General features: G+C 44.0%; 1 protein-coding gene across 9 annotated transcripts in view; it reads right to left on the bottom strand.

Moving 5' to 3' along the window:
- Positions 1 to 26,928, bottom strand: part of DOCK10 (dedicator of cytokinesis 10) — a 181,492-nt gene that overhangs the window by 134,881 nt on the left and 19,683 nt on the right. For 3 of the 9 annotated variants that reach the window (XM_077348869.1, XM_077348878.1, XM_077348872.1), the window contains exon 1: positions 14,471 to 14,867. The exons of 4 other annotated variants lie outside the window; for them this stretch is intronic. In XM_077348869.1, coding sequence (XP_077204984.1) covers positions 14,471 to 14,632 — 162 coding nt within the window. In that variant the 5' untranslated portion in view covers positions 14,633 to 14,867. Of the gene's footprint in view, positions 1 to 14,470; positions 14,868 to 26,928 lie in introns of those variants that run through there. 2 more of the 9 variants (XM_077348880.1, XM_077348870.1) reach the window with 2 other exon arrangements.

Below are 26,928 nucleotides of genomic sequence, written 5' to 3'. Positions count from 1 at the left end.
TTCTAATAGACTAGGACCACCCCTTTGGGAGACTCACATTTGCCTCCTTCACTCAATAAATTTGTTACTCTCCCCATGGGGGGCTCTACAGAAACTACAAAGATAAAAAACAAGATTGTGTTTACCTCTAACAATTGTTCTTTGAGTGGTCTTCTATGCAGACCCACATCCCTCCCTCCTAGCCATCTGTGAACTCTCTGGAAACTTAATTTTTGGTATGGAGAGTAGCGCCCCTCTTCCTGGTTATGTGACCATTTGAGCGGGATTATGCCAGAGGGAGGAGAGGAGCTCCGAGTCTATCAGAAAGCTTGGAAATCTTTTCCATGGCAGGCCTGCAACTGCCACTCACTCACTCACTCTGTGTGGAGTTTTTTTTTTTTTTATTCTGATACTGTCAGGTTTTATTAAGTGAACATAGTTTGCCAAAACTCCTACTTAAGGATTGATTTTAAGTGTGCATGCATTTACAGGAATTGAATATGAAGATGATCTGTTGCTGAGATAAAACAATTTTAATAAGGAATGTAGCTTAATAGGTGCTTACCTAAACACTGTGGCCAAAATCAATCCAGATATTCCAGTCTTTAAGTTGCATTTCAGCTATAGAATCCATTACTGGTTTTATGTGAGTCTAAATGTCACATTTGTGCCCAAGGATGCCTCAGAATTAGGGCACCAAATATAATGCCAAAGAACATACCTTCCAAGGCAGCGATTTTTTTCCAAGTGAACAGATTTCTGTCACCTGGAGATCAGTTGTAATTGCAGGAGATCTCCAGGCACTACTTGACATTTGGCAGCCCTACCTGCTACATTATGAGCCTCTTGTGGCGCAGAGTGGTAAGGCAGCCGTCTGAAAGCTTTGCCCATGAGGCTGGGAGTTCAATCCCAGCAGCCGGCTCAAGGTTGACTCAGCCTTCCATCCTTCCGAGGTCGGTAAAATGAGTACCCAGCTTGCTGCTGGGGGGTAAACAGTAATGACTGGGGAAGGCACTGGCAAACCACCCCGTATTGAGTCTGCCATGAAAACGCTAGAAGGCATCACCCCAAGGGTCAGACATGACCCAGTGCTTGCACAGGGGATACCGTTACCTTTACCTGCTACATTAGCTCTTTTTTGCATATGTTCTTTCTCTTCTCCCAAGTCAGGAGACTGTTCCTAGCCCTGCCTCACCTATAGAATGGCTCTTTCTGCTACTGGTCTCTGTTTCTTGGTCATTTTCACCTCCAGTCCATAGAGTTTCTCTCTTCAGAGTAAGCCATCTCCACTTCTCCCTTGAATGAGACACATGCAGGTAAGTCTGCTTTCCTTACTGTACTTCTTTCCCTCTCCCAGCCTCTTTGTCAAGTTCCAGCCTGGAGAAGGCGAGGCCACTCCATCTACTGTGTCCTCTGCCCAACTTCTTTTAAACTCAGCTCGATGGACAATGGCATGAGGTACTTGTGAGAAATAGTGAACAAGCTTCCTTGGGAGGTGATAGGTTCTCCATCTTTAGAAATTTTTAAACAGATGCTGGATGGCCATCTGACAGAGAGGCTGAAGGCTCAAGGGGGTGGCAGGTTACACTGTCAGCTATAGGGTTGTGGGTGTCCTGCATGGTGCAGGGGGTTGGACTAGATGACCCAGGAGGTCCCTTCCAACTGTATTATTCTATGATTCTGGTGACTGGCCCAAAGTCACCATATTAGTTTTAAGGCAAGGGTATGTGTGCCAGATCTTCTAATCCTCTGCTGGCATTCTAACATTAATACAACCAGCATGGATGGTTTGGCTGGTAGTAATTAATTTGATCCTTAACATTTCATTACTTAACCTACAATCCAAGGTGAAAACTTCCACTGTTGCAATAATTAAGCTTAGCTTTCACACCAAAATAATATAGCTAAAAGTTTATAACCTTTTACTTGTGAAAGAAACACGTTAGGTATATTTAATACATTTTAAAATTGTTACTTTGGTGTCACCTCACTGTTATCTCCTCTCTGCCTTAACACAACATGTTCTTTCTTTGTTGCCCTTCCCTTCATTTTTGTCAGTATATGTGACTCTGAGTGAAGTATGCCAGTTGAAGGTTTGCTAGTGTGGAAATCTGGAACAATTATGCCCTTTGTTTGGAACATGATGCTTCTTCTAACACAGCCCAAATGGTGTTTACCTTCTCTGAGCAAAGGCCCTCCATTATTAAAATCCAAATTTCATTTACAGTCCTCCAAACTCCAGCACAGCTGAGAGGGGCATGCTCTTGCTTAAGATTGTACTCTTTAATTGTGTATTAAATTGATTCAGTGCACTGGATACTGAGAATGAAATCATTACTGGAAATGAATGAAATCATTTTTGGCTATGGTTGACTCATGAGCATTTTCACAGGATTTGCATTGGTGATGACCACCAGGTCCTCCAGTGTCTCTTTCTTCTATGTAAGGACGGGTAATGAACCTGACAATCTTGGTTCCTGGACTACCAGTGACAGATAACGCCTTCCAATTTATATGTTAGTTTACACTAGAAGCCTGCAGACAAAGGATTGCAGAGTCATTCAAATCCATGTTGTATGTTTTAACCACCACAAGTCATATTGGGAGTGGTGGGCTAGAAATCCTTATCCATGGTTCCTCTATATATTTGTGAAACAGCCTGGGGGGTAGAACCTGTATGGCTGTCCAAGTTGGAATAGGGCCAATCAGGGTGCACTCAGCAACGCTGGCTGTACCCTGATTGGCCCTGTCCCTAAAGCTCCCGCCCTCCATCCCTGGATGCTAGCCACGTTCCTCACAGCCATGCCAGAGACAGAGAGACACACAGAGCCCTACCAGAACGAATACAAGCCCTCATTCCCTCCTATCGCTCCTGCTGCGAGGGAGGCTGATAGAGACACACAGAGACCTGCCCCAGGCTGCTGACCAGCCCTGCTTCCCTCCTAAGAATGAGCTCTAATTACCTGGTATGGCTCCTGCTGCCCCGGAGAGAGAGACACAGGGAGAGAGACAGATATAGAGTGCTTCCCCAAACTGCACACCAGGCCTGCTTCCCTCCTAAGAACGAGCCCTAATTACCTGCTATGCCTCCTGCTGCGAGGCACACCAAGAGACACGCAATAAGAGGGAGAGAGAGACACACAAAGAGAGAGATCTGCACCTCCCAGTGTCCCCTGGGTCCTAGCGCCCATTGCATTTCTGGTTGCAATGGGCTTTCTTGCTAGTCTAATTAATAACAATAGCAACAACAACAACATGTTATATCAGCTGTCTTCCTACATTTGGTCCTCACTGCACTTGGAAATGCCCAAAAATTCATTCTATACGTTTGTTGGCTATTGTGCTACTGTCATTTATCATTCACAATCATTCACAACTAGATTTTTCTTTGTGGACAGGGAGGTGAATTATTGCCATAGTACAACATCCAACAATGTGGCAAAGCAGCCAGATCTTATTGCTGTAATGATAGAGGAGTCATAATCTAACAGAGCTGTTCTTGCTACACTACTCTAAAAGAACCAGGCAACCCTATACCCTCCTGGCTCCAAAGGCCACAGCGCCCAACCTCCCTTGTTTATCTGCTTCCTGATTGCCAATTGCATGCTTCCATTTTAACCCTAGGCCTTTTCTAAGGCCCGGCTTGGTGTAGTGGTTAAGAGCGGTGGTTTCTAATCTGGCAAACCAGGTTTGATTCCCCGCTCCTCCACATGCAGTTAGCTGGGTGACCTTGGGCTAGAGCTGTTCTTACAGAGCAGTCCTTTCAGAACTCTCTCAGCCCCACCTTCCTCACAGGGTGTCTGTTGTGGGGAGAGGAAAGGGAAGGTGATTGTAAGTTACCTTGAGACACCTTCTGGTAGAGAAAAGCAGCATATAAAAATCAACTCTTCCTCTTCCTCATCTTCTTCCTCTTCATCTTCTTAGCTTTTGGAATAACCACATTTTCCCCTGCCCTCTTGTTTCTTCAGTATGATGCCTCCTTTACCATTCAGCATTTCTCCATATGTCATGTCTTCAGAATCCTTTATCCCCCTGACAATTGTCTTCAAAATGCTCTCCAGTTTAATTAAAGACTATTTGTCTTTGTTTTCAAATGCCAGGAGTAGTGAAACAGTAGGAAGTGTTAGTATTAGGCTAGAGAACAGACACTAATTTATAAAACAAAATGGTTTCTAAATATAAACCTGTCACAGTGGTCCCTGAGGCATCAGCAGCCTTGCTAAAGCTACAAAACTGCAGTATTTCATGGGATAATTAGTTTGGTTAAATAGTGAAAGGTTATATTTACTGCAAACCACATGTTGATCGTTTCTAAAAATAAATTCCAGTAGTAAAAAAGAAATGAGTTATTTTGAAAAAAGTTTTAAACCTCACACTCAGGCTAAATGTACAAAGTCAGCATCTTTCCTTGCATAAGTGATTAGATTCAAAGTGACATTTCCCTTCCTAAGCACCAGGGATCTGTACCAAATAAATCAAAAAAATTAGGCTATTATTTTGTCTGTAGGCCCACATGCATCAATGTCTGGCATACACTGAATTCTATAACATTCAGGAAGTTTGGAAAACATGACATCAAGGACACATCCAAACACTTGATCTTTCCATCCAAACTATCTTACATCATAAAGGGAGGAGGACAAATTTATTCCGGGAAGCATAAAACATGAACAGCACAGACTTGGTTTATTATTATTTTTCAGCCAGCAGTATACTTTTGGGATGTGGCTGATAGAATCTGGATCTTTACTTATTTCGGGGGGGGGGGGAGAGGGATGTGATAAGACTTTTCCAACTTGTATCTATCATGGTTGATATTCCTCTGCCCCACGTTCATCTATCTCAAATTGTGAATTGGACCGGTCAACCAGATTTGGTCAACAGACCCAAATATAATCAAAATAGTTTAAAACATTAACTTATTAGAAAAACATCAAACAGAAATATTATTAGTCTTTTGAAAACAGTTCTAAATAGTTGAGACTTCCTGTATTTGAGAAGGCTTCAATAAATGTTAATGAGTCTATATTATCCGGTCTATATCCAGAAAAGATTTGCATGCAATTTCATTTTTTTAAAGAACAGAAATAAAGCAAAATAAAAGTAACTATTAAAAATCAAAAGCAAGTAGTCTTCACCCTTCCCCTTCCTGAATAATGAAACCACCTAAAAAAAGAGGGTGGGCGGAGATGTCAATGACACAGCTGCATTGGAGGTTTCACAGAATATTTTACAACATCTGGGCAGGGCCATTGGCAGTGGCAAAAATATCTGCTTTCTATGTAAAAGTCCCAGGTTCAGTTTCCAGCATCTCCAGTTCAAAGAATTAGTGCCAGGAAAGACCTGTACCTGAAACCCTAATCTCGATAGAACAGGCTCTATAAAGAAGGTTTATATGTGTTCATTTGCTAGTGAGTTCATATATACATGTTCATCACTCACAGATGGCAACATAGGTTCCAGCCACAAAGGTACATGATGTGATAAAGCTAAGCAGGACCTAGGTTTTTGGAAGACCTGGATATTCTGTTGCCTTAAACCGCCTCAATATACCTCTCTGTTCAAGATGAGCCTTCTGTTAATAGGTCTTTCACTGGCCATGAAAAATGAATAGAAGCACCTGGAGTTTGTTTTGTCCTCAATAACAAAAGTAAAAACATTCTTGTTCAGATGTCTAAAAGTAGGCCATAGACCCTGCTTTGTGTTCTGCAGGGCCGTACGTAAATGTAGTAAACAAATAAAAACATAGGGGAGTAACTTGCATGTTTGCTAGTGAGTGTCGTGTAACTGGGTATATCCCTAATTGTGCAAATTATGGCGGGTAACTCACACCTCACCGGACTGTAATGAGGTGAAAAATGGAGAAGAGGCCAATGATGTATGCCATCCAGCTTCTTGGAAGAAAGTAGGATACAAATGTGATATAGACATCTAAAGCAGCCATTGTGGATCAAGCTCCCAAAAGAAATTTATATTTGTCCCTAATAAACCAAGTGCCATGTGTTTTAGTAAGAGTGGCATTGTTTTAATCACGCTGCTCACAACCCACATGCAGAGTGCAGCAATTCGTAATGAAAAAACGGGACCATCAGAGAGCAGAGCTCTTTACAGCCTTTTCAACACTTCTTTGTATTTTCAGTCAAGCAGCCCCTATATGGCTGATAAAAAACACTGATCCATTACTTTTATTTCTTGCTGGTTTTCTCAGTCACTTCTTGGGGATGTGAACACAGAACATTTACAAGCCTAAAAGCCATTCGGTGGGGTTATAGAATAGCCAGTCCAGCGTCGCAACAAGCACAGCCTCTTGTCAGATTTTGCCTCTAAATGCTACAATTACAGCAGCTAAAGCTGACAGGCTCCAGAAAGCAGAAGCAGCCTGCAAGCATTCAACCTGTGACAGTGATGTCAGCAGAGTTTCCCCCACAATTACACCAGGGACATAACGGAGATCAGACACAAGCAGCAATGAGTGTTGGCTGCCTGATGTGAAGAACAGCAGCTACAGCAGCCAAGCCAGGGACATCAGAAAACAGCTCTGGCTTTCTGCAGTCAGATTTCCAACGGGAACAGTTAAACTTTAACCCCATTCCCAAGAAAAGAAAACCCAATAGTAGAATGCCTCCCTGCAATCAATATGTCTAAATTCTTCACACAAGCAGATCTGTAGATACTTAAATTTGGAGACTGGAGATTTGAAAATACAAAATAGATCTTTCTAAAACCCTGAAAAATGAAGTGAGTTTGCAGGCTATCTGAAACCTAATAAATTAAAATCAAAACATATGCGGTGATTAACTCATCCCACCTCACTACACGGGGGGATAACCCAGGCCCAGCTGCTTGCTACCATTCAAGAGCAGCCACCTCATAAAAGCCCGTAGGGCAGGGGTAGTCAACCTGTGGTCCTCCAGATGTCCATGGACTACAATTCCCATGAGCCCCTGCCAGCATTTGCTGGCAGGGGCTCATGGGAATTGTAGTCCATGGACATCTGGAGGGCCACAGGTTGACTACCCCTGCTGTAGGGCAGTGGTCCCCAACCTTTATTAGGCTGGGGTCCGGCAGGGCATCGGGCCGCGCCCGCGGGGACCGTGCCCGCGCGGGCCACGCCCACGTTTCTGGCCGCGCCCAGGCATCGAGCCGCGCCTGGCCGCGCCCGCGAGCCGCGCCTGCGCATCGAGCCGCGCCCGCGGATCGGGCCGCGCCCGGAAGCCACGGCCGCGGACCGGGCCGCGCAGGCGCGGCCTGCACGGGCACAGCCCGGCCCTGATTCCCTCTTCCCGCCCTCCCGCAGTAAGTAGCTTCCCGGGCCGCAAGCTTGCGGCCTGGGAAGTTTTTTACTGCGGGGGGGGGGGGTGGGGAGAGGGAGCTGCGGCCCGGTGCCGGGCCGCAGCCTGCAGGTTGGGGACCACTGCTGTAGGGTATAGCAGAATTTCACACTATTATCTGGGAGACCCAGGTTCAAATCCCCAATCTGCCACGGAATCTTGTTGGGTGACCTGGGGGCCATTCACACATTGTCATCCTAACCTACCTCACATGATTGAGAATAGGGATGAGAATGATGCAAGCTGCTTTTGGGGCCCTATTGCGAAAAAAGGTGGTTGACAAGTGAAATAAATAATATAGCAGAAGACAAGGGCCATGGGAAAAGCAGGATGTTTGGCGGGTGGGAAGAAAAGAAGGATATTGTACCTAGAGAGAATATTGGAGGATATCAGAGTTGCCAAGAGTGAGGCAAGAGGAAATAATGTGGAAAAGTGAATACAGGCATCGGTGTGGTACTCCTGCAAGGTTCCCAACTGGGCCAGTGGCAGGCACCATAAAACTGTGCCACAGTTTTCTTGGGTAGAGGCAGCCACCAGGAGAGGAGGAGGGGAAATGGAAGATGTGAAGGCAGATAAATGTAGGTTGGCTGGTGGATTAGAAGGAAGCAGGAAGGGAAAATGCTATGGAAGATTTCAGGGAAGGGAGAGAGGAAACAGTGGAGGAGGGGAAATGAGATGCCTCCTGCAAGCCCATGCAAATCCCCCTCTTGTGCCTTATATTTTGTTGCTGAAGGACAGACTAATCATAAAAAATCCAATTAGAAATGTAACACCAACACAGAACATTGCAAGGATGTTTTTATAGAGCAAAAGGTAATAAAGTATGTTTTCAACTTCAACATACCAATTTAATTAGAGCTGAGAGAACACATTTTACATTGGTTTCTCTCTTCTACGATGCACTCTTCATTTCTTGATCCTTCCATTTTATTTCCCATTTGTTTCCCCAGTGGTCCTTTATTCTGGAATTAGCTTTTGGTTACCTTGCTTGCTCATCTGGTCCTTTTACTTTATTGCTCTGTCTTTCACTCATGGTCTCTCTTGAAGCGCTTATTTGCCTCCAAAGGCTCATGCTGAGGGTCAGAATCTTGGAGGGAGCTTCTGGTTTTTACCTGCAGTATCTGAAATAACTCCCCCAAACTGTACTCTGCAAAGATATACTCAGAGGTAAATCCTGAAGGGCCATGGCTCATGCAGAAGATCCCCAGAGGGATCCCTGCCCTCCCCAGTTAAAGGATCTCACATAATGGACATTTTATATTACTTTTTAAAAAGCCCAACTCCCTGAAGAGTCACTCTCTACCAGTTAGGGCCAAACTATACCACATTGTGCAAACTGGCCCTTAGCTGTTGTTTGCAGTCCCAAGGTGAACTATAGCTTTAAAAGTAGCCAGGAAGTGGTGATTTGGGCTGCAGCAATGACTAAGTCCACTCTTTCTTCTTCCCCATCCTATTTCTCCAACCAAAACAAGTGCCCTTGAGCTGCTAGCAGCCCTGGTAGTGTTGGGGGGGGGGAGGCATACACCCTTTCTTTGCTAGTTTTTTCCTACTGAAGTTGATAACAGCTGCAGGGCGAGGGGGGACAGGAGCAATTGAACTGCAGGCCCAATCCAATTCCTGTGCTCCTACTGTGGCTGCTTTTGAAGGCAGAATTAATTGTCAGCAAAGCTAATAGCAGATCCCCAGGGTCAAGTGCAGTATGGCATCATAGATCAGACGGCCCTGTATTGATGGAATAGTGCTCTACCTTCATAGCAAGCAAATACAATGTCGTTAAGCGCTGCATTCTAAACAGTTGCCCAGCATATACATACAATTATGTGATGTCAGCTAGGTTTGAATTTGGACCCAAGGCCTTTTGTTGCATTTAAACCTAGTTCCAGCTCATGAAATCCTGATTTTTTTTTAAGTCTCTCTGCTTTCTTCTTCATCATTGCTGGTTTGCATCTTCCCCACTGCCTATACATTATCTCTGTGTCTACTGTAGGTCTGTACTAAAAATTCCTAAGGTTTTTCTTGTCTTTTCTAGTCAAAACTGGCACTTTCCATGGCTGTAGAATGTTTTCCCCTCTAGATTAGTCACCTGATTGCAATTCAGTTCTGTGCATCGTCTCCCCAGCATCTGTTTCTTCAGCACCGCACCACCCTCCCTTACCTACATCCAATTGTTGCTACTTCCTCTTTCTAGAAATGTCACATAGGTGACTCACTCAAATCCAGGATCTTGTTGTAAACATCTAACATGGTGTCAGTGGACACCAGCAAATAAAATCAAAGCACTTCTGGTTACCTGACAATGAACAACAGCGATTTAAACAAATATGTAAATGTCTCCATAAGGAGTATCAAAATTATTGTGAAACTGAAGTTAAAATTATTAGTATCTTGATTCAGACACAGTTTACTCCATTCTCAAATACCAAGCATATCTTATCATTTTATTAAGTGAACATTATTAACAAAAAAAAAAACCCACTTTCACCATGTTTTTATCTGTGCTCCCCCTTCCATGTTCTATTCTGGTGCAACAAATTTTAATCTAACACTCAGCCACATCATGCTTCACGTGGTCTAGCAATGGTGTCCTTTTAGTAGTCTCACGTGCCCCTGTTCAGTGTACCCAAGCTTCAGAACCCCACACAAGTATGGGGTTTACAGTGGCTTTTTTCTAATAACCTTGGGCATGTATTTCATTTAGACCTTTCCACCTAGAGGCTTGCTAAGACAATTCAGAATCAGAGTAGAGGGTGGTGAGCAGCGGAGTGCCACAGGGCTTGGTACTGGATCTGGTATGTTTCAACATTTTTATCAATTATCTGGATGAGGGAGTTGGGGGACTCCTCATTAAATCTGCGGATGACACCAAATGGGGAGGAGTAGAGAACACCCCAGAAGAGTTCAACGAGATCTTAACATGCTGGAAAAGTGGGCAAAGGAGAAGAAGATGCAATTCAATAAAGAGAAGTGTAGAGTTTGACATCTGGGTCACAAAGATGAGAAGCGTGCATACTGGATGGGAGTTACAGTTCTGGGTTGCAGTATGTGTGAATGTGATCTTGGGGTACTTGTGGACTGTAAACTAAATAAGAGCAGACAGTGTGATGTGGTCGTATTAACAGAGGAATCACATCAAAATCAGAAAATGTCATAGTCCCACGGTATACCGCATTGGTCAGACCCCATCTGGAGTACTGTGTGAAGTTCTGGAGGAGTCACTTCAAAAAGGACTTGGAGAGGGTTTAAAGGAGACAAATGATGTAGGGCCTGGGGACCAAGCCTTATAAGGAAAGGCTGAGGAACTTGAGAATGTTCATCCTGGAGATGAGGAGGTTGAGGTGGGACATGATTGCTCTCTTTAAGGATCTGAAAGGTTGTCACTTAGAGGAGGGCAGGGAAAGGCTCCTATTGGCAGCAGAGGATAGAATCTGCAGTAATGAGTTTCAACTATGCCTAGAATGATATTGGCTAGATATCAAGGGGGGAAATGTTCAATCAGACTAGTTCAACAGTGGAATCAACTGCCTATGGAGGTGGTGAGCTCCCCCTCACTGGTAGTCTTTGAGCAGTAGCTGGACAGAAACCTATCTTGGATTCTATAGGCTGATCCTGCATTGAGCAGGGGGTTGGGCTGGATGGCCTGACTGGCCCCTTCCAACTCGATTCTATGATTCTATGAAACATAACATTCTTTCAAGTGCCAGTGATGGACAGTTGGAAGCATAACATTCTCTCAGCTTATCCAGCCAGGGTTCTCCCTGATCCACACAATGTCAAAAACAAACAAACAAAGTTTACACATCACTAGGAAATGCTTAAGAGAACCCTGACTGACAAAGTGGAGTTGGCATCAGGGTAGTTACTTATTGATTAAAATTTGCCATAGGATGTACGCAACATTGTGGTACTGGTCTATTAGCTACATTCATTTGGAACATCTTAGTAATGGGCGCCTTATAAATCGATCAATAATTCATCCACTTCAATAATTAATTATTATCATCATGCAATCAAAAAACCTTGTAGGACACACAGAGCTAACAAACCTGCAAAGAGCAGGGGATGGACACTAACTTTAAGTCGACAACATGGCGAAAATCTTGAGTAGTTTGCCAAGTCTCCCCTGGCTGTGGGCAAGAAATGGGGGAGGGGTTGCCAGATCCAGGTTGGGAAACTCTTAGAGCCCACCCAGGGTCAGGCATCCCTAATCTAGAGTGTTAGGCAAGAATGTGCTAAACTAAAGGTCAAGCCTCCTGGCACCTTCAGTGTTTCCTAAGTGGCCTTGGTGAAACATTCTTTTTCAACCAAACTTCTGCCGCAGTGATTGTGTGGGTGAATGGAATACAAATCCCACAGACAGTAAAATAATAGGCTCACAGTGAACTGACTGTTTTAAGTTCAATGAAATCTGGCTATTTAAATGGCTGTTTACAAGCTGCATGCCACAACTGATGTCTTCTGACTCTTGCACTAATGCTTTTATTCTCACGCAATCAAATGCAGAAAGGGAAGCAAAGCAAACTTTATCCAGAATCATGCCAGCTGCCTCTCACCGCACTACAAACTTACACTGTCATCCTAAACACTGACCTTGGTGGGCTTAGCAAGATGTAACTCTGGTAAGGATGCCACTGTTATTGAATCTTTTCATTTTGCAATCACTTCCTTAAAGGGCCCCAAGTACTCAAGCTATCCTCTCCAAATCATTCTGAAACAATTTCAAACTGTTTGGTAAAGCTTGGTACTAGCTGACAGATATGCAAAGTTTAACAATCATATGATTCTTTGGTATGATTTTTTTTAAGTAACAGAAGGCAATCCTTATCCATCCATCCATGGTTAGTCTATATATTTGTGAAACAGGCTCGGGGGTGGAACGTGTCTGGCTGTCCAAGTTGGAATTGGGCTAATTAGGGTGCAGCCAGCAAAGCTGCCTGCACCCTGATTGGCCCTGCCCCTGCAGCTCCCACCCTCCATCCCTGGACTCTAACCTATTTGCTCCTCAGTGCTTGGAGCCAGCAGCAGTTAAGGGGAGAGGGCCTTGGGCAAAGGGTTGCGGTGGAGGGCCTGCTAATGAAGGCCTCTTGCCCTGCTAGGCTGGGCCTGCAAACAAGGGCCTCCCAGCCTGCTGACTGCCTGATAAGGAGCTCTGTCCCGGCATTGCTAACAAGTTGGCCAGCCCCTGCCCACCCGACTTGATCCGGTAGCTGCCGCCCAAAGCCACCTTGAGCTTGCCTGGTCAGGGGAAGGGACCCTTTCAAGGCCCGTTCTTAGGAACGGGCTTTGAAGCTAGTTTAGATATAATGTTATGTTTTTAAATTTGTTTCCCTTCCCTATCCAGGGAACTCAAGAAGTGCACATAGTGTTACCTCATTTCTTTTAAAGCAATGCAGGTGTTTTCAAAACTTACAGGGAGTTTCACAATAAACCACAGTTTGTTGTCACACAATTTGTAGGGAAGAAAGCAAATTCCAGCTTGTGGTTGGGATGTAATGATGTGGTATGATTTTCCATGAAAATGAAAAAGTTTAAATACCATGTAGTATGCAAGGGAACAAGGGGCGGATACCCCAGGAATGCTTAGATAACGACAAACCAAAATTTGTCATTATGGAAAACTATTCCATAGCCTCTCTTATAATTGCCAAATTTATTTTTTGAGATGGTTGGGCAATTAATTGATTGCATAGATATAATTGTGGCCTTTTAAAGTCTAACAATACAATACTAACTAGTCGTGTTTTGAATAGCATTTACTTCCAAGTGCATTGCTTAGGGCTGCTCTCAGCCTGAAGACACACACACATAGCACTTGTCCATGGGGAAAAACAGGTATCTTTTCCCCTGGAGCACCCAACACTGAAAGCAAGATGCCAGCCACCACCATGCAATTTGCATTTGTCTCACAATGGTCTCTATCAGCTGTCTGTGCTGGTGGAGAATCAGTTAAAGCCAAAGCATCTTCTGTGGAAGTCCTACCGGAGCCCAATGTGCCAAAGCTCAATAAGAAATATATTCACAAGCCATAAGACCAGAGTTTAAGATGAAAAGTATATATTATTCTTTCAGATTCCAACTATCTGAGCATCTCTGAATGCTCAGAGAGACTTTTTACTAGGATAGAGTCTAAAGCTATCTAGACCAGATTCAATTATACTTTACCTCCGTGAGCAATGAAGCCTAACGTGCAGCCTTCCAGTCACATCATACCTGCCTTCAGTCCTTGTGATAGCTCATGCAATGCTTTCGTGTATTTGAAAACGGTGTGCTGTGGTCATGGTAACTGAGGCTAAAACGTCAAGAAGCAGACAATCAGGACTCTTCTTATTTTACACCCCAATCAGGAGGATCAGTAATGTGGCCCAGTAATTAAGTTGCTGTAAGTACTTTGGGGGACTGAAAAGAAGGGGGCAGGGAGATCTCATTTCACCACACACTCTTTTGAGTCTTGTACTGCTTTTTAAAATCCTAGCACAAACAAAACACCACATTTACAGTCACAGTTTTATGCTCATAGTGAAAATTTCATTTTCATCCACAGCAAAACAAAAGTAGACCCATTTCTTAACATTCATTCATAAGCTAGCAATTGCTGCCTATTGCAGAAGAGTCTATTGACAAAGTAAAAAAGAAAATAATTCTCTCCTTTCTGTACCTGAAGGCAAGAAGGAATGGTGTGCTTTACAAGGCTGCCTGTAAAGAGCTATGAGAACTGGAAAACACCTTGATCCATTGTAGAGATTTGGTTAAAACCACTGAGAAAGTAGTTTTGCTAGCAGATCACAAACACAGTGCACACTCTGGCTACCCTTCAGAATTCAAAAGTAAGAGGATACAACATATTACAATCTGAGTACAAACTCTGCATCTTGTCATAGTGCGAATGAAGACCTCACAGAAACCAAAATGCAGATGGCAAAGCAGAACTTCTTACACAGCATACAGCCTTTCCCAATTTCTGTTACAGAGGAAAGTGAAAATCAGATCCTGTCAGCTTATGGACAGAATTTCAATTAGAGGTCTATTACAGTTTCAAGAGTGTTAGCAAATGTTCCTTCCTCCTCTCTCCTCCTCCTGCAGATCAAGAAATCACATTCCATCTCTCTCAAAAACCCCTGTGACTGTGCTTGCTTGCTTGCTTGCTTGCTAAAAGTATACCATACCATGATGATGAGAGTTCTGGGTCTGCTCATTTCATCCTCACTATCCAGAGGCAGGATTTCATGTGACAATTCCTCTCGCCGTCTCCTACAAATATGCGGACAGTTCCTCTGTACCACTGAACGAAAGGCTTGAAGCAGAACAATGCTGGCAGCACAGCCCATAGCTGCATCCTGAAGCCTACAAAATAACTTCTATGTTTTTGCTATGTTTGAAAAACAGTGGCTCCTTGTCCCTGAAAACAGCCTACAGTGCAGCTGCAGCCAGCGAGCTCTCTCCAATCATTTCCTTGAGCTGCAATCATCTGATCACAACCAAATAGCTGGGATGCAGATATAGGAAAGATTTGATCCGCTGGAACCACAGATCAACACAGTGTGTTAAGGTCCCTTTTCACGGAGGCTGTTTCTGAAAATAATTCCCCCCCTTGCCTTTTTCTGTAATCATCCTCGGAATCCCACATTCACAGAAAGGAAAAGTGTAAAGCAGATGGTCTGATAATAAACTGGCAAGGCTAGTTTTGCATGCCTGTTACCAATCAGGCAGAGGTTGGAGGGGGGGGGGATGACAAGCATAGGGAGAATTAGCAGGGATAAATGAAAATGAATGCTTCTTTATTAAGGATGAGGAACCGATTTCTGCTCTGCAGAAAAGAGAATGAGACAGTGGCTTTGGAATACAGTCTTCTGTTTTCAGCTGTGCAACAAGCCTCCTTAAGCAATCCAAACATAATGGAGCAGAATGCATTTGAAAAAATATGAATTTCTTAGCTCAAACTTGAGCTTTAATGAGAAACGCCACTGTTGAGCTCTGAAATGCTTTCTCAATGGAAGCTTTTTAAAGCATGATCCCACACAGGCAGTTGTTCTGCATAATGGGACATTTTTACATTGGCAAAGGCATCTTGCCTGTGTCAAGCCTCACAGGCAAGGAATTAAGCCCTGTTGATCTCTTGCACACACAGACCGAGCAAGGTAACTCTTTAATGGGGAGCTCTTGCAAATGCTTGACTGATAAAAGATCCAGGCAAAAGGAAGCCGGGAGCAGTTAGCAACTTAGCATTCAAACTGCTGGCAGCCAAGTTATTCAGTAAGAAATCACATGACCCTGCCTTGGAGAAATATCAAGGTTTAATGGTAGAGGCGCATGAGGTAGCAGCCCTTTCAGAGGAAGCTGGCACTAAAAACAGCATCTCTCACAAAACTATGAGAACTAAGAATTTTAGCAAGCGAGCGTTCCTTTCTCTTCTATCCCCAGTTGTCTCCGTCTTTGGCTCTTTTCTTGTGTCTATCTACCCCACACACAAAGGGGCCTGCTGCTTTGGAAGGCAATGGGAGCCTTGCCACGGAGTTTCACGGGGACTCAAGCAAGCCTGTAATTCCCGTTGATGTAATCTTTGGAATGGATGTTTCATGAAATGAATTGTTCAAAAAAAAAAGAAAGAGAAAGAGAAAGGCAAGAGAAGGAGAAGGCTGCTCACACTGTTTCCTGGGATTATTCTGCACAGGGAGTTGATTAGGCTTTAATTGCTCTCTAATCTGTCACAACACAGCAGCATTCTAATGAAAATATTTACCAGGGAGATGAAGTGAGCTCTTTCAAAGCATGCTACTCACTCAGTGCCAAGTGAGTCTTCTTTGCTTATACTTCTTTAGAGTAAAATGGAGTGCTTATTTATTTATTTGATCAACCTGGCTTTCTGTTTCCCCCCCTCCCAGCCCCAAGTATCCAGGGCAGCTTTCACAGGCTCATAATTAATACTACAAAGCAATCAACACAATCAAAGCCATCAGTGACAAAACCAAAATAGCAACACATATTCATTGCGAGTTGGCAACCCTAGCAATGCACATTTGCATGTTGGTGCCTGCATGTGGCTGCCAATACCAAATTGGGATATTCCTGGAGAGTTGGGGATAGAGGCAGTGAGATTTGAGGTTGGGAAGGTCTGCAGAAGGGCTATAATGCCATAGAGTCCACCCTCCAAAGTGGCCATTTTCTTCCTGGGAACTGACCTCTGTAATCTGGAAATCAGTCATAATGTCAAGAGATCTCAAGGCCCCATCCAGAGGCTGCGGAGCCCAGAGCATGTCTACACACAGACTGTAGTCCAAAGAATACTTTCCGTGGAGTAAGTCTCAGTGAATAAAATGAAACCCATTTCTGTGTAGCCCTGTTTAAGATTGTCTCTCTCTCTCTCTCTCTCTCCCCCCCCCCCCCCGCACACACAGACAGATTTATTTACTTCCCTAGTAAGTTTCCTTTCTACCAATGGGGACCCAAAGCAGACTGCATTCTTCCCTCCTGTATTTTAACCTCATTACAACCCTGTGCATGTGACTGGTCCAAGCTCATCCAGCAAGCTGCCATGGCAGAGTGAGGATTCGAACCTGGGTCTCCCTGATCATAGTCTGACACTCTATCCACTGCATCATGCTGGTTCCAAGAGACAGAGAGTATAGGCAGGCTCTGCATTCATCCGTCTTGAGTGCCGTTAGCACCCTTGAGACTGTGTTTCTCCTTCCTCAGAATGTCTTACACATGAGAACTCATACTGTCATTCCATGGTCTTGCATACTGGCAAATATGTTATTAGAAGAGTCTGAGACATGGGTTTTGCACTAAGTAGTTTCATTTCTTCAAGTGAAATTGCAGCTGCACAGTGGCACAGCTGTGTCATTTCTGTAACCAAATGGGAAATCTTGCTCCCTCTTGCCTGCCTCATTTATATTTCCATTAGTTTCCTATCTGCGCATGGAGACGAAACTGACACTTTTGTCATCAGCTTGGCAGCTTGGAGATCAAAATTCGTGCCGGCGTTAGTCATAATAGCATCCATCGTGGCTTGACTAACTTCTTGTAGGGCTTAGGGAGTTTGCTGTTAGAGTCGCTGATGTATGGCCTTGGGCAATGCTGACACCTCTTGCCTGACAGGCTGCTGCTCCAGTTTTCCTCATGGCATTCTGCAGTGCTTGCATAGAGAAGATCTGTATGACGTTTGGTCACCATGGTAATAAGGCCCAATTATGCCATGAAAACTAATGCCAAATAATTCTTTAGACCCCCCCCCCTTTTCTAAATCCTTTTGAAAAAGCTTAATATAGACATAAAATGAAGGGTGCTGGATCAGGTGAGGTCCTTTCTCTATAAGTATTCCCATAAGGAAAGCTCAGAGAGAAAAGGGCTACAAAGTGTTACAAAATATGTGCTTAGGAAGAAGATCTATAATCCTCCAAACAGAAATGCAGTCCTCCAAAGGAGTGAGAAGTGAACTAAAACTTACTCAAGTGCTGAAAGACAATCGCCTCGAAACTGATGCATGGATCAAAGCCAAAGTAAGAGTTTTGGGCTCCAAACCAAGGAAGTTGTACTGAAGCAGGTCAACTGCCTTTGCAGCGAAGAGAAGTGGCTGAAAATATGCATCCATCACAATTTTTTATTTACTTGATTTCCTGTAATAGGCAACTCATTTGACCTAAGATCGCAAGCCAGGCCATACAGCATCATCTATCAGCAGCAGCAGTAATATATATCTATATATTTTACATTCTACTTTATTTCTAAATTTGAGGTTCTCTCCATCAAAAAGATTTCATCTTTTCCTCCCACATCATCACCATCAAGAAGAATTGTGCCATGGCTAAAGTAATCCTTGTACCGTCATCCTTCACTATGGTACAATCTTAGTTCTATCAGCAGATACTAAATTCCTCAGGATTGACTCCCGTTGTTTAGATCTTTATACCACGAGGAAAACAAGACCACATGATCCAATGTTTCAAGCTCTTTTCATCCACATCTGCACTACCTGTCCCGGAATGTGATCTTCATACAGGAGCCCCTCAGAACTGCTGATGGGAGCTTAGTCATCCTGCCTAGGAAAAAAGGCTCAACTGTGGCCAGGAATTGTTAGAAATTCCAAATAGGCTGGCAAGAAGGTCGGAGGACAACTGAAAGTAACGAACAAACCCTGCATGCCCCAGGATGGGTTAATCCCATCTAGCTCTAGTATTCTCTTTTAAGACATTTTGATGCCATTGTTCAAGGTTACCCAAGGCAGTTAACATTATTATAAAACATATTAAACACACACAAACAGGAAAGACGGATAGAAAGACTAGGTGAGTGAATGCCAAAAATAACAAAAAAGCTTTTACCTGCTAGTAGAATACATTGATGGAGAAAGGCAGACAAATCTCTCTGATTGTAACACTATAGCAAAGGCACTTTCTTGGTCACTTTTGTTTGTTTGTTTATTTTTATGCCGCCCTCCCATATGGCTCAGGGCGGTTTACATAAAACATCACAGGCTATTACATTGAACATCATAGACATATAACAGAGTCATAACTTACCACATCAACAACAACAGTTCCAACAATGGTTCTAAGATTAACAGACTTACAATAGGTTTGACTAAACAATACTGTAACAATATTGTAACAATTGTTTGACTAAACAATACTGTAACTTTAACAGAACCCCTCAGGGAGGTCAGATTGGCTCAGGTCATGGAGGGGGTGCCTGAGGGAGAGGTGACCAGTGTATGTGTTAGGTCAGCCAGCCTCAAGCAAATACCTGGTGGAGTAGCTCCCTTTTGCAGACCCTGCAGAATTGTGGGAGGTCAGGCAGGGCCCTGATCCGAGCTCATTCCACCGGGTTGGGCAAAGGACTGAGAGATCTGGCCTTGTTGAGGTTCAACATGCTTCTTTGGGGGGGGGGGGTGTATTCAGCTAAACCGAACCAGAAAAAAATACCTCCCAAATAAACCTTAGCAGTATTTTTGGGGTATTAATTCAGCTGGATTCCTCCCTATATTTGGCTGGCCTAAAAGGTCCTTAAACTATTTGGGATTTTTCAGGACCTCTGGATAGCTGCAGCTGGAATGCATTTAAAGGGCTCCCAGTTCCTTTAAATTTATTTGAACTCTCCAACTGGAGGACTGAGTGCCCTTTAAATGCCTTTGGCGTTCACTTGTGCCAATGCCACCACAGCTTTCAAAAGGAATTTAAATTTTAAAGGGGCTGCATTCCTTTTAACATATAAATACCTTTTCCCCCTCCATTGGTAACAATGGAGGATGGGAGGGTACCTTTTTGAAGGCTCATAGAATTGACCTCCCTGGTCCAATTCTTGGGGGGAGGTTGAAAAGAGGCATCAGAAACTATGCTGCAAATTTGGTGCTGCTGCCTCAAAACACAGCCCTTCCCCAGAGCCCCAGATCAATTCTCCACTATAACCTATGGGGACCATTGGCTATAATGGAGTCAAAATATTCAGAATTCCTGAATATTAGGTAATCCAAATACCATTGGGATTTGGGAATATTAGAAAATGCCAATATTTGTCAGGCTCAATATACCAAACCCCCAAAATACCAGCCCCTCAAATGGTTAGGGCTCAGGATGCAGGAAACTTACTAAACTGGTCAGGTAGGTTCATATGTAAGTATGCAGTCCTTTTGGTATGCTGACCCCAGGAATCCATGGGTTTCCAATCTTTCTGAGCCTGCAGACATACTTGGAATTTTGTCATGGTTTGGTGGGGGCAACCACAAAATGGCTGTCAGAGGAGGCAGAGCCAATCGCAATATGGTTCCCACAGCTTACCTTTTGTCACACAGTGAACGCCAGGGAGATAGGGCTCTACTAGACTGCTGGTCCCGGTGGGACTGGGAGAGGTTTCTTCCCTGTTGTCAACCCTGCCTCTTGGGCTGGGATTGTTGAACATAAGGAGGAGGGGCCTGGTATCTGTAACCTTGGACATGATAGTACATTAGTTGGTGATACCTTTGGGAATTTCTTGTGGAAGATCTTGTGGGTTGCCATGAGTATGGAGCCTGCGGGGTGCCCCCTGTCCCCATTGTAGTGGCTTACTGCTTTGCCTTTGTATGCTTTAGGGGTAAAGCATCAGCAAGCTGGGCATGTGGTTGTATTGTGGCCCTCTCCCAAGCATAGGAGGCATGATGAATGATTATCATTTGGGGCCATTTTCACTGCACTCCCTGCATTTTTAAAACAGAGCCATCCTACTGATTTGTAGGTGAAATGTTACACTGCTCATCATGGGGGGAAAACTTCATTGGGAGTTCTGAGGCCCCACAAAGCAGCTGCTTAGAAGCACATCCTCTCCTCATGGTGGCAAGAATAGAACTGAGGAGGAGTGCTTGTCCCTCCCTTGTCACATGACTCTTTGGGCAGGAAAGGGGCTTTGGATAGACAGAGGGGAGGGGGGGCATTCCAGGGCCTAGAAATGTCTTCAGAAAAGCTTGTAAGCTCTTCTCCACTGCTGGCCAGCAATCATTCAGTCTCTTGCGTGCCCACATGGGAGCACCACAATGAACTGAGAGGTGCCCAGAAGTGTAAGAACTGCCACGATGGATAAGAAAAAGTCAATCAAGTGCACTTGCAATACTTGACAGATCAGACTTTACAAAACAGTACCTAAAGACTGAACAAATGGGATTGGCAGCTTTATTTCAAAAATCTACTGTTGATGGTGACAGAATGGCTCAGGACCCATTCTAGATTCCTATGGCACCCCATTTGTCTTCTTTCCACTATAGAAAAACCCTCAAGTATGATAGACATTAAATAATGTCAAGTCTACAGGGTGAGAGACAGTTATAAGAAGTGACTTGCTTGCACTTTGCAAGCGGAAATGTCACACCACATGAGCCATCTGGGAATTCGTTGTTCAAAAGGAATGGATCAGAGAAAAATCAATCCAACCACGAATCATTCTTAATCCCTCAAACTATTTTAATAAAAATGTGTGCAGATACAATCGGAGGGTGGGGGGCGAGGTCAAACTAGTCTGCCGTGTGCTTGACTAGAAACACTTTCCCTCTAATGAGAACACTGTACATATTTGTAACTCAGGTTTCACATCAGAGAACCACAGAGTCACAATATTCCTCAGCTTTGTACTGTCATCGTTCATGGATCTTATAGTAAGCAAACAAATGAAAACTGCAAAAAAATTGGTATATGGCACCCTCTAGGGAATAATACTTGAAAAGCAGATCTTTTGTTCTGGATTGCTTTCAGTAAGTTGCTTCTTAATTTGTAGCACCACTTACTGAATTTTTCTTAGCGTTAACAAATTATACTATATATATTTTAAAGTTTGCAATTCCTGATGAGTACTTTCTTCAGCACAACCTTGGGTGGGGAGATGAGGGACCACGTTGACTTGGTCCTGCCTCCCACAGCTGACTAGCACAGTGAGAACAGAAGGCAATGACTATATATTGCACAAGGCACTCAAGGTGTTGAATTACCATATATGATCCCTGTGGCACTAGAGGCAGCCCTTTACCCTCCAGTGACCACTTTCACAATGACTAGGAAATACCCAGATGAGAATCCGTGTTTGTATGTTTATTTGTATTCATGAATGCATTGAAATATTTACGTCTTGTCTTTATGGCTCAAGGCAGTTTACAAACCCTAACCAATTAAAAATATCGAAATTTAAAACAGACAAAACAATCTCCTCCCACACACACAAAATGGTTCCTGCAATTGCTACCCGTTTCGTGTAGTGTAGTAGTCAGACTAGGATCTAGGAAATTCAGGTATGAGACTCAATGCTGCCAGAGAAACCTGTTGGGTTATTTTGGACCAGTCCCACAGCCTCAGCCATACCTGCCACACAGGTTTGTTGTGAGAGTAAAACAGAGGAGAGAAGAATGGTGTAAGCTGTTTAAAGGTCCTCATTAAAAGTCCTGGCAAATAAAATACTCTGACAGCACAATCTAAAATTTCTAAATACAGCCCTTTCCTCCCTCTAAGGCAGCCCATTCCGCAAAATTATAACTGCAGTGGAGAAGAGGAGGTTGAAAGGGGATGTGATTGCTCTCTTTTAAATATCTCCCTGCCACTTTGAGGTGGGCAGGGAGCGTTTCCTGTTGGCAGCAGAGGATTGGAGTAACGGGTTTAAACTTCTTGTAGAACAGTACTGGCTAGATATCAGGAAGAAAAATAGTCAGAGTAGTTCAGCAGTGGAGTAGCCTGTCTAAGGAGGTGGTGAGCTCCTCTTCACTGGCAGTCTTCAATCAGCAGCTGGGCAGACACTTATCCTGAATGCTTTAGGCTGATCCTGCATTGAGCAGGGAGTTAGACTAGATGGCCTGCATGGCCCCTACCAGCTCCATGATTCTATGATGCCAGACAGGCTGCCTCAAGTGAAAAAAAAAAGCCAGTACAGGCATCCTTAGGACTTGTGCACAGGGACACAGTTGAGGAGACAATCCTTTGGGTATGTGGGTTCTCAACCATAAAGGGTTTTGAGGCTATAACTAGCACTTTGATTTGAAATCACAGACCAACAAGGGCGAAATGTAGATAATTTAAGTTAGGCAAGATATGTTCTAGTCAGGAAGCCTAACCATAGTTGCTGCATTCTGGACCATCTCAAGTTTCTGGGTTGACTTCAAGGGCAGCCCAGTGTAGGTAGAATACAATACAGTATCCCACTTATGAGATTTAAAACGCATTTCACAAGAACAGCTAATTCTAGGAAGGATGAGAGTTGGAGGATCTGATGCAAATTACAAAAGCCTAGCCATTATACCAAACTGACTTTCAAATATTAAGGTTGGGTCCAAATTATTACCTGCTCTGCAAATGCAACTCCACTCTATACACTACAATTGGATCCAATCCATCAAAAAATCAGCCTTCCAAACAGCATTACCTCTATCTTGTCTGGATTCAGATTCAAATAATTGAAGCTAGGACAATTGGGAATATACTTCAATGACAGCAGCCAGGATTCCTTAAAGCAGCAAGACATTTTTAAACATCTGGTTATACCATTACCTCTTAAAGCAAGCGGAAAGAGATTTCACATCTTTTTTTCACAATCAATTTCATAGTTCAATTGTTCTAAACAATGAATATTCTTGAGTTAAACCCATTCTACTCAAATTCAAATCTCTCCTCCTGAACCAAACATCTGAAAGTCATCAGCCTCCAAAAATTGCAGTGGAGAAAAACATTATTAGTAGTTTTGGCAAACATCCCAACAAAGAAAGTGATGACTGTAGGCATTCTACTGAACTGCAAAACTGGGAGATTACTTCTGTATAATTAGTCACTCTTACAGTTAATACAGATGACCATACTATCCCCATGATAAAACTCTCTCATCCTAGGGGTAGTCAAACTGCGGCCCTCCAGATGTCCATGGACTACAATTCCCAGGAGCCCCCTGCCAGCATTTGCTGGCGGGGGGCTCCTGGGAATTGTAGTCCATGGACATCTGGAGGGCCGCAGTTTGACTACCCCTGTTAGGAGATTATCTACATTATCTTGTTGACTTGTAACTTTACCACACATTAGGTTCTCCACATGTCAGTTGGTAGCTTATGCATGGAATTCCCTACATGTCCATTTAATACTTTAGCGCAGTGGTCCCCAACCTGCGGGCCGTGGCCCGGTGCCAGGCCGCGAAGGCCATGGTGCCGGGCCACGGCTCCCTCTCCCCGCTCCCCCCCGCAGTAAAAAACCTCCCAGGCCGCAAGCTTGCGGCCCGGGAAGCTTCTTACTGTGGGAGGGCGGGGAGAGGGAATCAGGGCCAGGCTGCGCGGCCGTGCAGGCGCGGCCCGCGGGGGCGCGGCCCGATGAGCGGGCGCGGGCGCGGCCCGATGCCCTGCCAGTCCCCAGCCTTAGAAAGGTTGGGGACCACTGCTTTAGCGGCTTTCAGATGTCAAAAAAATATGATTTTGTTTTGTGTGCCTGGGTGATTTTTGTTTATCTGTGCATTGTGTCCACTGATTTTACCTGCTGCCATTTTGGTTTCTTTATACATTTATGTTATTTTGTTATTTATTGTTTTCTGTCTTCCACATTCAGACCCTGACCAGTTAAAAGCCTCAGGTAGTAATGTGAAGGACCTCCACCTGAGACCTTGGACAGCCACGACTGGATAGATGGAAGATCTGATACAGTTCAATGCAGCTTCATATGTGAATGAGAGCTTGAATAAACAATCAAAACATTCCCTCTGTCTCACCCCAGCATGGCCATATGTAGCATCCTGGCAAGAAAAAAAAAAAGAATCACTTACACACTTCAGGTACAGATGTATGGTAAAATAGCTATCTTTACGTGCTCTAGGTTTGCAGCTGACAGCAGAAACTTAGCTGCTTGCATGGCAACAGATGAATTCTGATCAGAAATCAGCAGTCTGATAATTTGCTCCTGTACCATTCTGGAACAGGATACAGACTTTTGTTGTACCAGCCTGCAATGACAGGCTGTTACATAAGTTCAAACCATGACAGTTTGAAGAAATGTGCTGATATCGTGAATAAAACGTGGTTGGTCTTAAAGGTGTCACTGGACTCAAACTTTGTTCTGCTGCCTCAGAGCAACACAGCTACCCACCTGAATCTATGTTCAGTAAAGTCACCTCATTAAGGTAAGTAGATCATTCTGGACTGGACTTGCTATATATAAAATACAATGCTGTATTCACCTTCAGAAATGAATCTTTCTTCTTCACCACACCTGTTGTGAACACTGAGGGCCTTTTCGCACAGGGATCTTTGTTGCAAATTGTTTGCGGAATGAAAAATCGCCATTTAAAATAGTGGAATTCGTCGTTATGCATACCTGCCTTTGTAGTGGAATCAGTTGCGTTTTTTAGCGTTTCCCACAGGCTTCCGGTCTCGGCAGAAATCGCTAGAAAGGAAGCGCTATTGCCAAGCTCGTCCCGCCCCTGGCCGTCAAGCAGCCAATGGGCAGCCGTTAGCATGCTCCCAAACAGCCCCTTTCCCTTTAAGAAAGGTTTTTTAAAAAAAAAACGACCCATAGCAACGAATCTAGGTAGATTCGTTGCTACGGAGAGACCCATCCAGCTGCCTAATGTGAGCTGTCGTTTGATTGTATGATCGTTTGCATGCTGCCTCGAGTGATAAAAAAAAATCCCCCCCCCCTCTCACGGGCCCGATTTTCGGCTGAATTTATTTGTAAAAAATAAAGGGACTTTATTTCAGCAAACGGGCTTTTCAGTGGTTTGTGCTTAGTGACTAAAGGTGAAGGACTGAAGCCAGGGAAGCCTCTAAACAGAAAGAGGCTCGCCGGTGCGTTTATCCCCGCTCGCTCGGAGAAAAAAAAATGGCGATCGCTTCGCCGGAAGTTTGGAGGAGAGAGCCAGGGGGAGGGACTTTGAAGAACCAGCAACAATGGTAACGCACAGGTCTTTAGCGCTACTGTTGCAGATTGGTTGCAGGAGTGTATCGCTATCCAGAGGGTGAATCCACTTTTCTGGATTCCCCTGAAAGCGCCACAACGAAGCGCTTTTTGCTGATTGGTTTCAGGAGTATTGCAGATTGTCTACGACGTCGTGGGTTATGGCAAATTAGTAGCGTTTCCAAATAGCAACCATTCTGCTACTTTGAAGCCGTGCGAAATGGCCCTGAAAGTATCACATGAGTAGCACGTTTCTCAGAATGTTAACCAGAAGCAACAAATATGCTTCCTGTCAAGTTATCTAAAGTTAACCACACAGCACTTAAACTCAACCTCTACTTATTCTCTAGCTTAACATCACTGTTTCTGGGCTCTGCATATTTAACATATATATTACCATCTTCTTCCTATTCAGCAAATTCATAACCGCATTGGCTGCCCTCACCTCTTGTTTTGCAGTACATAAAAAGGATCTTTTCTTGTCCCCTTTTCTTTCTATTAATTTACAAAACCACATTCCTACCATCTACCTAAGAATATGCAAAAACCACTACCTGGTTCATGGGTTGTCTAGTTTTACTGCTTTCAATATTAATAAGAACCACTCAGTTAACTATTGGAAGTAGGACTTTAAACAAAGGAGATTTGCTCACATGTTTGCTTACAAGCAAACACCATCTCCTGCTATAGTTTCACAAAAGATTTCCAGCAGAGTAGAATTAAATTCAGAGATATATATATGAAAACAGGGCATTGCAAGGACTAAATGATGCCGACTAAGAGGGACAAGGGATCAGCAGCACCTGCATGTACTGATTTGAACATCCTCTGCATTGCTGTGAGACATTTCATCCCCAGTTTCAACATTTTGGTCTCTATTACAAGTTGATCAACAGAGAAACAGAACTGATATGTGTGGGTCTGTGATAATCACAGGGGAGACTCCCGTCCTTTCTTGCCAGGCCCAGCACAATTCAGAGGCTGTGCTGCTGCTGGCGGCAGACTCCCAGTATGATTCTCAGATTTTGCCATGGCTGCCAGACTCTGTTTTTCACTTCAGCCACCTGTGAGCCCTGAGGGGCTGCTGGGCTGTGCAGCTGCCAACACACAGCCCAACTAGACTGCCTGCCTGGGTGGTTGCTGACACAAGGTCCAGAGCATCCCCTGGGCTGTGCAGTCACCAACTCCGTGCCCCGTGGGACTCCTGGGCTGTGCTGCCTCTGATGCACCCCCTAGGCTGCTTCTTCACCAACACCAGG

Source organism: Paroedura picta, chromosome 8 (genome assembly GCF_049243985.1).
Source record: "Paroedura picta isolate Pp20150507F chromosome 8, Ppicta_v3.0, whole genome shotgun sequence".
Classification (NCBI taxonomy): domain Eukaryota; kingdom Metazoa; phylum Chordata; class Lepidosauria; order Squamata; family Gekkonidae; genus Paroedura; species Paroedura picta.
The sequence above is the reverse complement of the archived record's forward strand: the minus strand, read 5'-3'. Positions and strand labels throughout refer to the sequence as shown.